The sequence below is a fragment of the Sarcophilus harrisii genome, chromosome 6 (assembly GCF_902635505.1).
Source record: "Sarcophilus harrisii chromosome 6, mSarHar1.11, whole genome shotgun sequence".
NCBI classification, from domain to species: Eukaryota; Metazoa; Chordata; class Mammalia; order Dasyuromorphia; family Dasyuridae; genus Sarcophilus; species Sarcophilus harrisii.
In genome coordinates, this window is record NC_045431.1 from 237,824,296 (window position 1) to 237,840,553 (window position 16,258).

Genomic DNA, 16,258 nt, shown 5'->3' on the forward strand with positions numbered 1-16,258 from the left:
GGTTCAGCACCTGGGATGTGGCCACAGGCCTCGCCCTGACCCCCTCGGGAACTTGGATCTGGAGATCAATTTCCCACGGGCCTTAGCAAGGGGCCGCCATCCCCCGTTCTGGAGGGAAGGTACCATTATCCCCATTCTACAAATGAGAAAAGTGAGGCAACTATGGAAGTGACTCATGGTCTCCTTAGAACTAGAGCCTGCTGAGGCCGGGCCTGGTGCTCCACCCACTGCCCCAGCTACGGGCCTACAAGCCATTTCCAAACAAGAATCGCTCCTACGGCGTCCCCAGTGAGGGGGGCTCGCCCCTCCCAGGGCAGCCCCGAAGCAGCCCCATTGTCAGAAAATGTTCTCTCTCATATATATATATTGGGGGGCAGGGGGATTTGTCTATTTTACTTCAGTCCTGGAATAAATTAAGCTCCTTGATGCCTTTTGTGGCCCTGACAGAGGCAGAAAGTTGCCCCCGGGCCAGCAGCCCCCACTTCTCCTTCAGGCCCCTGGGCCTGGTCTGGGCAAAGCTGATCCTGGGGGATCCCCCATTTGTGCTTCCTGGAGCGCCCTTAACTCTGCCTCGGGAAAAGGCAGCAGGTGCATTGTGGGCAGGGTCAGCCTGAAGGTGGGCAGAGGCCGCCCGTGGCCGGCCCAGATGGTCAGAAACGACTCTCCAGGAGCTCCCTTAGCTGTCCTGGGCAGGGCCAGGAGACGCCCTCCCTCCAAGCTGTGGCTGCACCCACCAAATGAGCCCAGGAGGAGGCTCTTGGAGCTTGGGCTCGGCCTCTGGGACTCCTGGGCCCGCCGGGTGTCTGCCCGTCCAGTCAGTGCGAGGTCCCTGCCCCGTGACCAGCCCTAACCTTGTTGGGGCAGCTCCCTCCCTTCTCTGGGCCCCTCAGGTCCTACCTCTAGCTGTGAGTGCCCCCAGTGCCACCAAGTGCCCCACACCAGGTACTTGAGCATGTTCTGGGCCAGGAGGAGAGGGTGCTCCACTGTGCACAAGGCACCCATGGGATGAGAGGGGGGAGAAGGACCACAGCTCCAGAAAAGCGTCAGAGCCCAGAGACAGCGGCTCCTGGGAGTTCCGTAGTTAGTGTTGGGGGGGGGGGAGAAGGGGAGGTTGTAAGATTCATCAGCTTTCTACAACCGTTACCTAATGTGATCCTCACATGAACTCCAAGAGGGAGGACAAGGAGCTTCCCCATTGTACAGATGAAGAAACTGAGGCAGAGGTGGCTTTGCCCAGGTTGGCCAGCTAGTGGCTGAGGCCAGATTTGCTGATCCCGCTGAGGCTCTGAGCCCTGAACCTCTCATCCCGCCAGATCCCCGGGCCCAGGAGCTTTTGTCGCCCCCGGGGACCGGCTCTGACTCTCCATTCTGCACGGGCTCCGGGGAAGAGTGGGGAAGTTGGGGTCAGGAGAGCCAGCCCCCAACCTCCGGGGCCTGGAATTGTGGCCAAGTCCGTTCAGGGCCTCCTTCATTTCTGATGGCACGTCTGGGTCTCTGCGCTTCCTGCTTCATGAGTGGCTGCGGGCCAGGCAAGGAAGCGCCCCCGGCCACTAACGATGATCAGAGCAAAAGATGGCGTTTCCCCCATGAGCTGGAGATGGCAACAAGGCTTCTCGGTCCTGTCCAAAGGGAGGCTCCCAGAAGGCTCCCACGGCCACCAGGGCCAGGGCTGAGCTCAAAGTCAAGTCTCCAGGCCCCAAAACTGGGGCATGGCACCTTCAAGCTGCTTTAGGAACATGGAGACCACAGAGAAACAGGGAAAGTCACATGGCGAGCATCAGCGCGTGGTCGGCACAGACGAGCTCCAAGGGGGGCCGCGTAATGCTGGAAGGGCCTGGATTGTGTCAGGGGGAGCCCGACTGAGCTCGGGGAGACCATGGACAACATGCCCAGAGCCTGCCCTGGTGCCCACAGTGCCTTGCCCCACTGAGACAAAAGAATGCCCCCTCCTCAGAGCAGAGGGGCCGGGCCTTCATCTGGCCTGGAAGGGAGAGCACGGTGCCCGCAGTTCCGGGGCAGAGGCGGCGTCCGCCCCCGTTCTTGCAGGGCCGTGCCAGCCGTCTCACCTGCGTCTCCAAGTGTTTTCCCTCCTGCACCGCTGTTGGACGGTCAGGAGGAGAGCGTCTGTAAGGGATGGACAGAGGCCGCAGGGTCCCCGGGGCTGTTTCTCCCTCTTTCCGTCTCTCATTTGCGGGTCTGTGTCCCCTTTCCGACTGCTTAAAGAAGATGGGGAGGAAGGAGAACGCTGGGGTGCTGGGCCTGGGAGCCAAGGGGTTGCTAGGCAATCTAATGATGAGTGCAACCTGGGGGATCTGGGGCTGAGAGATGACCTGGGGGGGGGGGGGGGGGCCCGGCCCGAGGGGGGGAGTACTGGCCTTGGGTTTGGTTCCACTAGGAGTTTTTCAGCCAGCAGGGCGAGTCTCTGAGGGGCCTTGGAGGTGGGGGAGGCAGGCCCAGAGGAGCCCTCCCCAGAGATCCAGGGGGCAGGGGTGGGAGGAGGCTCCTCCCATGCTGGAGGCAGAATCAGCACTTATTAAGCTCCTCCCATGCTGGAGGCGGAATCAGCATTTATTAAGCTCCTCAGGTGCCAGGTACCATACTAAGCACTTTTTACAAACAGTCTGTATTGGAATTACCCAGCAGGGAGACACCTTCAGAATGGGTCTCTCGGTGCCCTGTACCCTGGGCCAATAAGGCAGGAAAACTGGGCTCATATTGTCAGGTGTCTGGGCCGGTCTCTGACCCTCCCTGTGCTGGGGCAGCCATGTGGGGCAAAGGGGAAAGCCTCAGCTCCCTCTGGAGTCAGGCCTGAGCCTCATTTACCCTCAGTGCCGTGGGGGGTGGGCTGGGTCCCTGCCAGCTCTAGAGCTGAGTAAATGTCCGCCCTCGCTGCCCCTCCTGGGCCAGGGCTCGCTCATCTCATCTCATCTCATCTCATCGGGGGTTTGTCTTCCTTTTTAATTCATTTTGCCATTCCATTTTGTCATTTTTTCATTTGCTCTCACGGTGGCCGGAAGCAGAAGAGGGTCGTGCTGACTACATGTAAGTGGGGCCTGTGGGGGCCACCGCCTCCATCCATCCTCTGCCCATAGGGCCCACGGAGGCCTGGCTGCCCAGACGGCCCCCTCCTCCCCGGGCAGAACTCCCCGAGCTGCCTTCCTGGCTCTCCGTCCCAGAGAGCGGCTCCCAGAGTAACTTCCTCACTCTGGGGAAGGTGCCTCAGAGACCCTGTTCAGGAGGCCCCCACAGGTGAGCCCTGCGGGGATGAGGGAGTTGGGGCTCAGACCCCGCTAAGTGACAGTCTTCCTGACCCAGAACAACACCAGGCCCACTGTGAGCCCCGGAGCGAGCGAGCCGGCGCCTGGGGGCCCCCAGAGGACCTTGGCTGTCCCGTCCCACTCTGAGGGGCCCAACCTCTCCTGCTATTTCCCTGTCTGGCCTTGAAGGGTCACCCATCCCTCACCCATCCCCTGGGCTAAATTATCATGGCTTGTGTTCCATCCAGGATCAGGCTAGATGCCCTCAAAGAGCCCGGCCCAGCCCTAGCCCAAGTACTTCCCTGGGAGCTAGACAAAGGCTGCGATAATAATCCCATTTATGGAGAAGGAACAAGTTTCAGAAAGGTCACAGTCATGCAGCTAACAGGAAGGGAGCTTGCATCTTCTGACCCCGGGTCCGTTACCCTCTGATATCCAGTAGTAGGACCTTGGGCTGGCCCTGGGTCCATTGCCCTCGGATGTCCAGCAGGAGGACTCTGGGCTGGCTTTCCGACCCCATCAACAAGTGTTAGGGACGATTTGCTAGAGGAAAGGAAATAGATTTTTCATCGTTAGCGTGGAAAAGTCCCCTGACCAAAGGCTGACTTCCCAGAGGGTGCTAAGGGTTCCACACCAGCTTGGAAGGTTCCCAGGGGTCCCCAGGACTCCATGTTGGGCTCCCTGCTGCTAATTATGTCTGGCAGTGCCTTGGAATAAAGGCCTAACTTGGAAATAACCTAGAGCTAGAAGCATTCAGCAGTCCACAGGCTAACAGAGTCTGGGTTCCTCAGACACTTATTAAGCACCTACTGTGTACCAGGATGGATATTGTAGTTATAATGTCCTCCTCGAGGAGCCGGTGCTCTGCTGGGGGATAATGACGGTTTTGGAGGAGGAAGATGGAGGGAATGTTGGAGTGAGAGTCCTGGGCCACATCTAAGGTGAAAGCCCCCGATTTCTGGTGTGTCCCTGGGGCGGGGGGGGGGGGGGGGGGGGGGGGGGGGGGGGACGGGAGGTCCAAGGGCTTCGGGCCCTCTAGAGCTGAAGGGGGCACCGAGACTTTGGGGATAGCCTGCCACAGATATATATGGCGCAGTGGTGTATAGGATATGGCGATATATTATAGAATTATAGAATATTATAGATTATTATAGAATATATACAGAGAGAATATGGAACATAAAGATCTGCAAAGTGCTTTAAAAATGTTAACCTCCCTGACCTTCACAACAACCTTAGGAGGCAGGTGCCATTATTATCCCCATTTTACAGAGGGGCAAACTGCCAAGGTGGAGCCTCCTGCAAGGTCCCACAGCCAGGAGAATCAGACTGGGCTGGAACTCGGGTGTCCCTGCCTCCAGATGTGAGCACCATGCCCCGTGGCACTCCTGGTGGTCACTGAGCGTATATACCTGGCAGTGGACAGTGCAGCAGACAGAGACCTGGCCTGGGCCGCCCGGGTGGACCCAGCTTGACTATAAATGCCTTTCCACACTGTGGGGAGGGAGCTTCCACACCGGGATGGCCCTGCCCTAACGTGATCACCACACATGGTGCACTGGGGGGGAGGGGGAGGCAGCCTGGTCTAATGCACCCCCAAAGCAGGTGAGCTTCCAGGCAGGGGCGGGACTTCCATCCCCTGCCCTGCCCAGGCTGCCAAGCTGGGTCCCGGGGAAGTCAGAGCAGCTGGGGCAGAGGAGAACACAGCAAGGGCTCTGGCTCAGTCTGAAGGACGGTCCTGGAGAAGGGGGGCTTGCCCGGGATCCGTGGAGGCAAAGGCACAAGGTGGGCGGTCTGGGCTGGATGTTAAAACTTCCCTGAGAAAAGCTGCCCCATAGGGGAAAGGGCTGCCTCAGGAGGTGGGAGATGCCCCCTCCCGGGGGGCTTCAAGCACAGGATCCCCTTGTCAGGGATTCTGCTCATGGAGCCTCTGCAACCTTCCAACCCTGAGAATCTGCTGGAACAATTTGCCCACAGGATGGGGAGGCTCAGCTTAATTCTTAGTGGCCTCCAAAGGGTCTCTACACTGGGGAAGGGAGGGGGAAGAGATGGGGAGAAGGTGCATCCGTTGCTGTCTGGGGGGTTTCCCTGGAGGGGCAGGGCTTCCTGGGGGAGAACAGGAGTCTTGGCTCAAAGGAAATCAAAGTCCCTTCCATGATAATGGCCGAGCGTCTTTGTCCCTGAAAAAGAAAAGGACTATCTTCTTCCCTTCTTCTCGGAGAAGGCTGTAGATGATGTTCAGACTCGTTACCGATCTGCATTTTCCTTTCTGATGGCCGCTCCCAGGTAGTTGACAAAGGAGACACAAGTTTGGAAAAAAATCTGACACAAGAACAAAAGACAGGAAAAATCTATTTTAATTTTTTTAAGGATATTTAGAGAAAGAGAAGGAAGCTTTCCCCGGATACTCGGGTGTTCTACTCTCTGGGTTTTCCTGTTCTGGTGTCCTTAGCAGCAAGCTTGCCCAGGGGCGTTCGAGGGGTCAGTATGGCATAGATTTATTTCTAAACAGGAGGTTGGGGGCAGAGCAGGTAAAATCAAATGGGAAGCGAGGAGCACCCGAGGTCAGATTCTGCTCTGCGAGCCTAAGCTGTGGGAGCCTAAGCCAGTCACTTAACCACTCTGTGCCTCAGATATGGGGATAACAGCCCCTCCCTCCCAGGGTTGTCATGAGGATCGAACTAGATATTTGTGAGGCACTTTGCAAACAAGTCCACAAAGGCAGCCGGAGGGATAGAGGGGCAGCCCCGCAGTCAGGAGCTGATTCAAAACCCAGCCTTTGCCACTTGGCTGCATCATCTTGAGAAGTCCCCCACTCATCTCCCTCATCTGTAAAATGGGCATATGGCATCTGGCTGTCAGAATTCTGAAGACCAAATGAGAGAAAGTGCTTAGCCCAGTTCCTGGCACATAATAGGGGCTTAACAAAAACTTCCTTTCTTCCCTCTCCTTTCCTTCCTTTCCATCCTCCTGCCTCTCTCTGTTCCTCCTTCCCTCCCTCCCTTTCTTCTTCTTTCTTTTCTTCCTTCCTTCCTTCCTTCCTTCCATCTATAACTGCCAGCTCCTAGATCATAGGAAGCCATATGCTGAGAGATCCCAGTCCAGGCCCTTTGTTTTCCTGAGGAAGACACTGAAATCCAGAGGGATCATTTACCTGCCCCAAATCACTGGAAATAGATGGCCAGGATTCACATCCAGGCCCTTGCCTTCCTTTACACCTTTTCAGCATCAGTCCAGCAGCATCTCCAGTGCTGGGGCTGTACATCTTAGGTGCTTAATTCATGCTTGATCAGGAGCACTCTGGGGGAGGGAGGGACTCTCGGGTCCAAGTCCAACCTAGGGACCCCATTGAAGGTCTAGACCCCAGGCTTGTTTTTCTCTCTCCACGGCTGCAGATTTGGGGGCGCTTGGGAATAATAGTGGACTGCCCTGCCAACCCCTGGGGGGCACCGTCCCGCAGCCTCTTGTGGGGTGGTTGTGTCCCCGAGCTTCAGCGTCTTCCTCCTCAGCCCTGAGTCCCGCAGGAAGGTGGACGGCAGTGAAGGAGGTGGGCATCTCCCTCACAGTGGTATATGGGCTCTCGAACTTCCCTCATGCCCCGCTGAGGAGACCTGGGCTGTGAGTCAGGAAGGCCTGAATTCAAATCCAACTTCAGACATTAGCTGTGTGATCCTAGGCCCTGTGTACCTCAGCTTCCCCACCTGTAAATGAGCTGGAGAAGGAAAAGGCAAAACCGCTTCAGCATCTCTGCCCAGAAAACCCAAACAGCATCAAGGAGGGTCAGCCATGGCCAAAGGGACCGAATAGCCGGCGTGTCCGTGGATCGGCCCCATGCCAGAGCTGTGTCCCCACCTCCAGGGGAGCCTCGGCACCCCCTCCAAGGGGTAGGGATGGCTCCATTCTGGCTCCGGATCCCCACTGCCCAGCAAGGGCCAGAAATCCAGTGGGAGCATAATGTTTGTGAAATTACGCTGACCCCAAAGCCCCGATTCTCCCTCCAGCCGTGGCCACGGAACCATGTGATCCCTGAGCCCACAAGATGCCTGGGAAACAACACCACAGGCACCCAAACCACTGAGCCCCATGAGAGATGGCCCTGGCCACGGGAAGGCCCATGGAGGCCACTCAGGAACATGGGGGCATTGTGGGGAGCTCCAAAGTCATGATTCTGTGGGTTTGGGCGGCTGTAGGTACAGAAGCTGCCTCAGGTACAGACATGCAAATGGGCCGGTCAGGGGAGAGGGAGAGCCCACAGCTGGGGGGGCTCAGGGGCCACACTTGAGCCCGAGTCCCCTTAACTTCCCCAAGGTCCATTTACTCTGCCGGGCGCCCCTTGCTGGTGCATTAAGTCCGGTTCTGTTTAACAGGGGTCTATCAAGTGCCCCCCGGGTGCCAAATGCTGGCAGCAGAACCCATGTGAGCCTGACCCAGGGGGCCTCATGGTCTAGTGCTTGGGATAGCCAACATCTGCCAGGCAACGAGCAAGAAAACGGCAGCTCCCGTGTGGTGGGAAATGTTTCTCAATCGGCCGGGCCGGCCTTCTCTCTGTAACCGAGGGAACGTGTGATGGAGACCGAGTCTCTTGGGTGAGGGGGTTTCCGGGCCAAGCCTTGGGGCCCTTTGGATTAACCTCGGTGATCGGGGCTCCCTGGGACCCCCTGCCATTTGGCGGGATTTTTAAAATGATCCTTCTCTGAAGTTTTCTTTTGGTTTCTCTGATTTCTCTTGGAAGCAGAGTTGGGGGGAAGGGTCCCCAAACCAAACACAAATATCGGGCTTAGCCAGGTTCCCAGTCTCACTGTCTCGGGCAGTCCGGCTAGCTCGGAGACGTCAGCTAAAGTCCTCCACCCTGCACCCCAGGCAGAGGCAGACCCCACCCTGCCACTGTGGTGTATCGGGGGCTTGTGGGTGCCGGGGAACGTTACCCCCAAGGGTAGCCAGGGCCAGCCCTCCCAGCTCAGGGCCAGGACTTCCCAGAATGACCAACAGGGGTCAGCCATGTGTGGCGGTGGAGGGAGGCAGGTAGCAGGGCTGTGGATACCACCCAGAGCCTTTATGGACTCCTGCCTTGGTCCTATGGGGCAGGAACCATCAATGGCTCATGTACAAAAGCCCACCATGGGGAGACCGTTCCCTTCGTCCTTTGTCCCCTGCTACTCCTCCCTCACCCCCGATTCCTGGGATGGTTCCTCGGTCCCCCTGATGCCCCCCCCGTCCCCCCTCCTGTGCTCCCCAGTGACACCTGTTTCTGTCTGCCGCCTCTGCAGGAGCACGGACGTCATGAGCACCGTCTCAGGGACGCGGAGCACGACGGTCACCTTCACCGTCCGCCCTGGCACCACCCAGCCCATCACCCTGCAGAGCCGGCCCCCGGACTACGACGGCAGGACCGCCGTCACGAGACGTGCCCCGAGCCCCGTGGTGTCCCCCACGGAGATCGCCAAGGAGGCCCTGGCCGCCCCCCTGACGGCCGTCTCCGCTGCGGCCCCTTCGCCCACCCTGCCCGAGGTTTTTAGCCTTCCGAGCCAGCCATCTCCCGGGGACTTGTTTGGCTTGAGCGCAGCAGCGCGCAGCAGGTCCCCGTCTCCCTCGATACTGCAACAGCCAATCTCAAATAAGCCTTTTACAACTAAACCTGTCCACCTGTGGACCAAGCCCGACGTGGCTGATTGGCTGGAAAGCTTAAACTTGGGTGAGCATAAAGAGACCTTCATGGACAATGAGATCGACGGCAGTCACTTACCAAACCTCCAGAAGGAAGACCTCATAGACCTCGGAGTGACTCGGGTCGGCCACCGGATGAACATCGAGAGAGCGCTGAAGCAGCTGCTGGACAGATAAGGACGCCCGCTCCTTCCGCCTTCATGGACTTCTGCTTATAAGTAGAGATGGGCTTGCACTGCAACCGCCGAGGCCTCCTGGGCCTGAGCCCCCACCACCCCCGGCTCTGTCCACCTCCTGTCGCCCAAAGAAAGTCCGAGCGCGTCTCGGAGCCCAGGTCCACCAGCCCCCCACGCCTGGCCCGATGCTCACCTGGCGGCCGGCCAGGCCGGGCCCGGGCACCGGCACCACTCCCTTCAGTCGAGGGGAAGAAGGGAAAGGGGGTTAAAACGGGTTTCCAGCCTGCCCCCCCCAACTCTGGGGGCAAGTGACCTCCCTTGCTCCTCCCAGGCCCAGAAGCCGGCCCCGCGAGGGGCTTGGCCGGTTGCCTCCCAAGCTGCTCCTCCCTTGGTTCTGACTGGCCCCTGACCCTCCCGGTCCCAGCACCGGCTCCCACTCATTCCCCCTCCCCTTTCTCAGTGTGTACATGCTCACTTACTTCCTTGTTTTTGAGCGGTTTGCTTGCAATAGAACCAGACCCGGAGCTCGCTTGCTCTCTCTCAGACGCTGTCTGGGGCTCCCCAGACCCCCTGCAGAGTCTCCTCCCTGGGGCTGTAGCCATAGCTGTCAGGCAGAGGGTGGAGTCTCTCCCCCAGATCGGGCCCTGCTTGGTCACCTTTATTTCTTGATTTCTGCAAATAAATCTATTTCGCATATTTCCCAGGTGGCCGACCCAGGCCACGTGGACTAGGCAAAGCACACAGCCGCAATTGGGAGACGGAAGGGGAGAGTCACGCCGGGAGCCGAGCGGGCCCCAAGCCGCCTCTGCGCCAGACCCAGGGCGTCCCATCGGGAAGCTGGCCGAGCCAACAGGAGGTCCCCTCCCCTCCCCTTTCTGCTCTCGAGCCTTTGTTTTGTCTTTAGACCCCATTGAGGTGGAAGGAGGTGAGCATGTACCTTGACCCAAGGACAATCAAAAAAAATGAGGTGAACCAGGGGCCACGTGGTGCTACCTGGACCGCGGAGTCTTTGTCGGGAGCTGGTCCGGGGCTCCAGGATCCCCGTCCTGAGCCCCCGCAAGGTTGAGGAGTCATGCTAGGACAGCCCCGTGGCTGTCTAGGGCCCGGGAGAGCAGCTCGCTGAGAGGTCTCCCGTCCTCTTTGGACCTCAGGGAATCAGCTTCCTGAGAAGCGGCGCTGTGAGAGGGCAGAAGGTGGACAGGACCCGGGGTGGAGAGGAGGAGCCGAGTCGTGAGTGGGGATTGAAGGAGCAGAAATGGAGGCATCGGAATGGGGGCATCTCCAAGGGGCTAGGAAAGATGCTGGTCACTTAGGAACGGAGGGAGATCACCCTGACTGCCAACTTTTCTAGATCCTCTTCCATGTCTCTCTCTCCTGCCCCTCACTTCCCTGACTCTTCACAGGCCCCCAAAATTTCCTCCCCCAGTAACAGGCCCTCTCATCCCCAAGGGAGGTTGTCCACTGCCCACAGCTAGCCAGTGTCCTGCCAGGCTTCCAGCGTATCCACTCTCGAATCTGGAAGTGGCCCAAATGTTCGGTTTTGCTTTTTTCTTTTTTTTAATTTTCTACTCCAGATTAGCCCAGCCCATCTCTAGTTATAAAACAAGACTTTTTTTTTCCTTTTTCTTTCTTTTTATTACTTTTGCTCACAATCAAGTGTCTGATTAGGTCTGCAGCAGCCCTCGAATGAGAACAGCAAATTTACCAATTTAATTCTTTCTTTACTGCAAGTTTAAATAGTTGTATAGATAGTTTATAAGCACAATATTTTAAGAGAAAAAAAACAGTGGCTGGTCTACTAGGCAGCCTTTGTGCTAGGAAGTTAAAGAAAACAAACTTTGGTGATTTAATACTAATAATACTATTTCTGTGGAATAATTCTAAAGAGTATGACCTTTTTAAATCAACCTTATTTGGATGCGTCTGAACCAGCAGAGCTGTGTTACGTTTTCTATCTTTGCTAGAACTTCATCACCGAAGGACAAATGTTTCTTCAAAAGCGGTCCCCGATTCACCGAGCGGCGGTCAGCCGATCGGGCGCTCCCCAGTCCCAAAGCCAACAAAAAGCCACTCCTCTCCAGTCCCCTCCCCGCCCTCCTTTCCATCCACCGCACCCCCAACTCTGGAAAACCAATCTTTCTTTTGACTTTGCCTCTGTTCTGATCCCCTTTGCAGGTCAATCTTTGTATTTGGAAGTTCCAACCTAACTTGTAATAAAAATAATGCATTCAGGCATTTTCCTTCAGAGTACTTTCGATTTTTCCAGAGGGAGACGAACATTGCTGTAGAGGAACTTGGAGACTCGAGGCAGTTAGCGGAGGTGCCACAATATTTCAGAATGTGTAAAAAACAATAATGGTACTTTAGCCATCATTTGTCTTCCATTTGATGAGATGACAGAATTCAGTCAATAAACCACTAGCCATCAGGCTCTTTTCCTTCCTTTGCTTTCCGCTGGTGTTGCCTCCGCGCACTGTGTCAGGTCCAACATGAGCCCAGACGTAGGAGAGGGACTCGGCCAGGTGACTCGCAGGCCGCCGCTGTTTAATCCCACCTTGGTTTAATTTAGGTTTCTTGAGTTGTGGCCTCCGCCGGTGGGGACCCTTTTGTCCCACACCCGTGGACCTTTGCAGACACTTAACAGCCTCCATGTGGGGTCAGCAGTCGAAAGCAGATGGAAACATTAAAGAGCTACTGAAATAGTTTATTTTTACATTATGTCTTACAGTATCAGAGTAATGGGGCTGCCCAAGGGCCTGCTTTGACCAATAAAATACTTGTTTGCCAAGACAAATCCGTCTAGCTCTGTTTGATGAGTTTGCTCCCCTCAGCAATAGCTCCTAGCTCAGAGAGCTCCCCTCCTCCTCTTCCTCCTCCCCCTGCTTGGGGAACATCAGGCCTAGGTCTTATTCATGATCCTCTTTACCAGTGGAACCGAGTGTTAAATACCGGGTCTACTCAAAGAGACATGTGAACTGTGGTCCTCTAGGTTTTAGGATAAACTTTTGCTATATACTGTACTTTAAATAAACTGTATTTAATGCCTATTTTCTTTCTGTAATATTTGTATATATGAGACCAACCTCCCGAGATGTACGTCACACACTGCATCCGGGCCACCTCTACCTAAGCATCTGGACATGTTTTGGGCTGACTCCTAGGTCACGATGATGACGACTAGATGTGACTTATGGTTATAGATCTTAAATGTCACAAAATGAATTCGCTACTTGTGGAACTTCAGTTCATGAAAGAATGATTTATTTGGGTGATTTTCCCACTCCCAAGTCCCCTAGGAGCCCAGCCAGATGGGCGCACTTTATTCTGTCCGTCCAGCAGGGATGGTCGTCTGAGCCTGGATGGGGACGGCTTCCCATTAACATCCTTTCTTTCCTTCTTAGTACCCGGTTCTTGATGCCTGGCCCCAAGCCCCATCCTGTATTTTCTCTGTGACTGCTCTGGACGTTTTTTATTTTTCTAAGTCAGAGTAGAGCAAGCCATCCCTGGGTAGCACATTCTTTCCCTCATCTTTTTTTTTTTTTTTTTTGTACTCATGTGGCAACCGAAATGACCGTCCAGAACAAACGCCTTCTTGCAGGAAGGCAGGGGGTCTGATTGCAAACAGAAGAACTTGTCTGGATGCATCACAGCAGAAAGTGACAACCTCACATAGAGTGGGGCTTGATGCTGCAGAGAAAGGGTCCCCTCCTTACAGCCGGAGAGATGGTAGTGGGTTCCCAAGGACTAAAAGACTCATTCCATTTGATCAGTCTGCCTCTGTTTTCTTGACAATATGGAAAACAAGGGTGCTGAATTTTGGATTTATGTTCAGAAAAACTGAAGTGTCATCCTCTGTGGCCACAGAACTTTTGTACGGGAGGGAAGGTTGCTCCACTTGAATTTTAAATTGTGGGGTGATGGAAGACAGTATGGAAGTTCTTTTGGTTTCAAGGAGGAGGTTAGCCACTTGCCACCATTTCCCCTGCCCTAACAGCTTCTCCCGTCTGATGCACACTCCTGTCTCTTGACCTTCCAGTCGTTTGGAGAGACTGCACCAGAGTGGAGAGTTAGCTAGTAATGGAAAACCAAAGGGTTTGGACAATCAGGTGGTCCAGGAGCTGTGAGGGTTTGTCCCTCTGGGACACTCCAGGATGTTCATCTACCCTTCCCTTTTCTGAGGAAGCCAGCTTTCTTTTTAAACCCTGGAAGCCCTTCTCACCAAGACCTCGTGGTTTTGGTCACTGGAGCAGTCTAGCTTCTCATGACCCCTGAAACAGCAGCCCTATAATTACCTTTGGTTGTCCCCCACGGGGGACCCTTGGGCTCCTTGTATGTTTTTTGTGAAGAGTTCTGCCCTTCCCTCATCCCAGGGCTACCCAGGTCTGTCTCATTGAAACTGTTTGTGGCCTTCTTTGTTTTCCATTTGGACTATATTTGGGGCATTTAAAACCTAGAAAAACTTGAGCATCTTCCCACAACCGGGACTATCCGTTTATCTGTGTTAAGCCCTTTGCAAAAAAACAAAACCAAGTCAAGACAGTGCTGGCCAGGCAGTCCCAGCAAGCCACGCCTCCAGACCTGTGCGGAGGGGGGAGCCACGCGGCCTCCAGGTTTGCTTGGGACTCTGACCGAGAGCATCCCTTCGAGCCGGTGGCACGCCAAAGCTCCCCGGGCTTTCTCGTTCACTCGCTGTGTTAATGTGTTTCTGCATTTCACCCTTTCTCACTTTGCAGCCAAAACCACAACCAACCAGTATCTGATGCTACTAATTGGAAACTCTGTTCATCAGAATTCTGATCCTTGGCTATGAGCTTTCAAATAAATATGGAAAAGAAAAAAATTAAGGAAAACCAAAAAGTGTGTGCCTTGGGTGTTTTGAGACTTGGTCTGCAGAAAACCCCCCACTGTGTTCCAATACTCTCTGTGGAATGGAAGGATGGCTTCCTCATCAGTGTATTCCAGTAGCCGGGACCTAGCTTTAGTGCCTTGTTTTCTGAACTAAGGAGTCCGCCTCGGTGCCTGGCCCAGAGGGGGGTCTGGCCGAGAAAGGCAATGTGAAGGCAGGCCCCAGTCTCCGACTCGGGGTCCCCTTAGCATCGCTGAGCCGGGAAGGGAGCACAGACACTGAAGTGAAATAATAAAATCAAAATTGAAATAAGATTGTGTTTCAGTTAATTTCCATTAACAAGGCTACATCTCCCCAAGACGCTAACGGCATTTTTTATTTAGCCCAAGCTAGAGGGAAATGCCCTGAGCCACGGAGCCCTGGACCGAGCAAGGACTCCTTGGGTTCTGCCGGCACCCAGAGGCAGTTACTGGAACTGCATCGAGCCACCATCTTGTCACAGCCCTCCCCAATGCCATTTTGTTTCCTTTAATGACAAAAATATCAGTGATAATCAGAAATTCTTTCCCTTTTACTGGTCAAGTGAAGGAGCCCAGACAGGAGATTTCTCTGGTTCCAATAACTAGCTTCCTCTGCCGATGGGGATGAGCATCTGCTTAGCATCTCCTGGTCTGAGAAAGTAGCGTAGGACACTGCAAGGTGGTGACCTGGCCCAGGGCTGTAACACCCCCTGGCCCCCGGGGTGGCTCTACCTGCTGCCCTCCTGCCTTTGTTAGCTACACCAGAAGGAAACCGGCCACGAGCCATAGCATTCTCTGGATGGACTCTGCTGGACACTACTGCATTTGTCAACTGCCTGCGGGAAGCAGCCTTAAAGATGTGTGTGTCCCAGTGCTGGGGCCATAAAGTTAGGAATCTCCATCTGTCTCTGTGACCAGAATAAGGGAGGACTTGGACATCTCTGGTCTCGCCAGTGCCCTCCCCGATCATCCCCTAGTGAAGGACAGTGAAGTAGCAAAGACCCGCAAGTGCCCTCCGACCAAGACTCATTGGCTCAAAGCTGGCTCTCAATGCATGAGCAGATTTTGCCCGTTTTCCCAGATATATATATATATATTTTGTCCTACCAAGGAATTATATCTACTTTGGATTTTTCTACCTGTTATCACCTCCCCCCCCCAAAAAAAATACACTGATCCCACAGTGTACCAGAAGGTACCACTTCAGGTCAAAAATCAAATTCAGACTTTGATAATGTGGGGATAGGAAGGGACGCTTCCTAACTGCTCCATCCAGTATCTCTTCAGCTAGTTTTCCCAATAAAATGACAATAGGGCAAGTGGATCATATTCCTGCTTGAAGATGGTATTAGCAATCATGGCCCCATTGCATGATAAGGAGGGAAAGCTCTGGATCTGGAACCAAAGAATCTGAATTCAAATCTCAATTGCGCTACTTGCTATTCTTGAAGTCTTGGGCAAATCACTTCACTATTGTGCCTCATTTTCCTCATCTGTCACGCTCAGAAGGGACTAAACATCCTCTGCTCCACGCTATAAAACCCCAGCATTAAATATATATCCATGGTGACAATTCACATGACTTAACATTACTGATTATTTTTCTTTTGTTCTTATATTGGATCGAGGGTCTTTCCAAATCCCTGATCCCCCAAGAGAGCTGATTTTGTGGGTTTTCCTGCTGGGCTAGCTGGAAGCCCCTCCAGGGCTTACCAACAGATTATACATTATTGAAGTTTTTTTTTTATTCCCCTGCAGCCACTTTCATGGTAATGAGCGTCCCCAAACTGTGGAGCTGGCTAGGATCACTCATCATCAGCCAATCTTGGCCCAACCACTTCTCAGATGGGAGGGACCTGCTGGGCAGATTTTCATCCCCCCTCTCCCCTACCCACAAGCAAAACAAATCTTCCAGCCAGAGGTATGCTAGTTATGTTTGGCTGCACAACGCACTTTTAAATTTAATCTGTATTATCAAGATTTTCACTTGAGTCTAATGAAAGAAGGAAGGGAGGGAGGGAGGGAGGAAGGAAGGAAGGAAAGGAGGGAGGGAGGGTAGGAAAGAACGAAGGAGGGAGGGGAGGAGAGAGAAAGGGAAGGAAGGAAGAAAGGAAGGAAGGGAGGGAGGAATGGAGGGAGGGTTGGAAAGAACGAAGGAGGGAGGGAGGTAGGGAGGAAGAAAATAAGTCTGATTTGTAGAGTTTCCTGACTTCCAAGATGTAAATGCTCAAAAAAGACAAAATTTAACTACTGGCTCTGAAGTTCTTTGGGGTTGGCTCCAGCACATCCCTGCCT

At 54.4% G+C, this 16,258-nt stretch overlaps 1 protein-coding gene across 1 annotated transcript in view; it reads left to right on the forward strand.

The window, feature by feature from the left end:
* SHANK2 (SH3 and multiple ankyrin repeat domains 2) overlaps window positions 1–14,108 on the forward strand; it is a 539,915-nt gene extending 525,807 nt beyond the window's left edge. The window contains exon 25 of the mRNA XM_031943606.1: window positions 8,525–14,108. Within this exon, the coding sequence (XP_031799466.1) occupies window positions 8,525–9,098 (574 nt within the window). The 3' untranslated portion in view covers window positions 9,099–14,108. The remainder of the gene's footprint in view (window positions 1–8,524) is intronic.
* The last annotated feature ends 2,150 nt before the right edge of the window (window positions 14,109–16,258 follow it).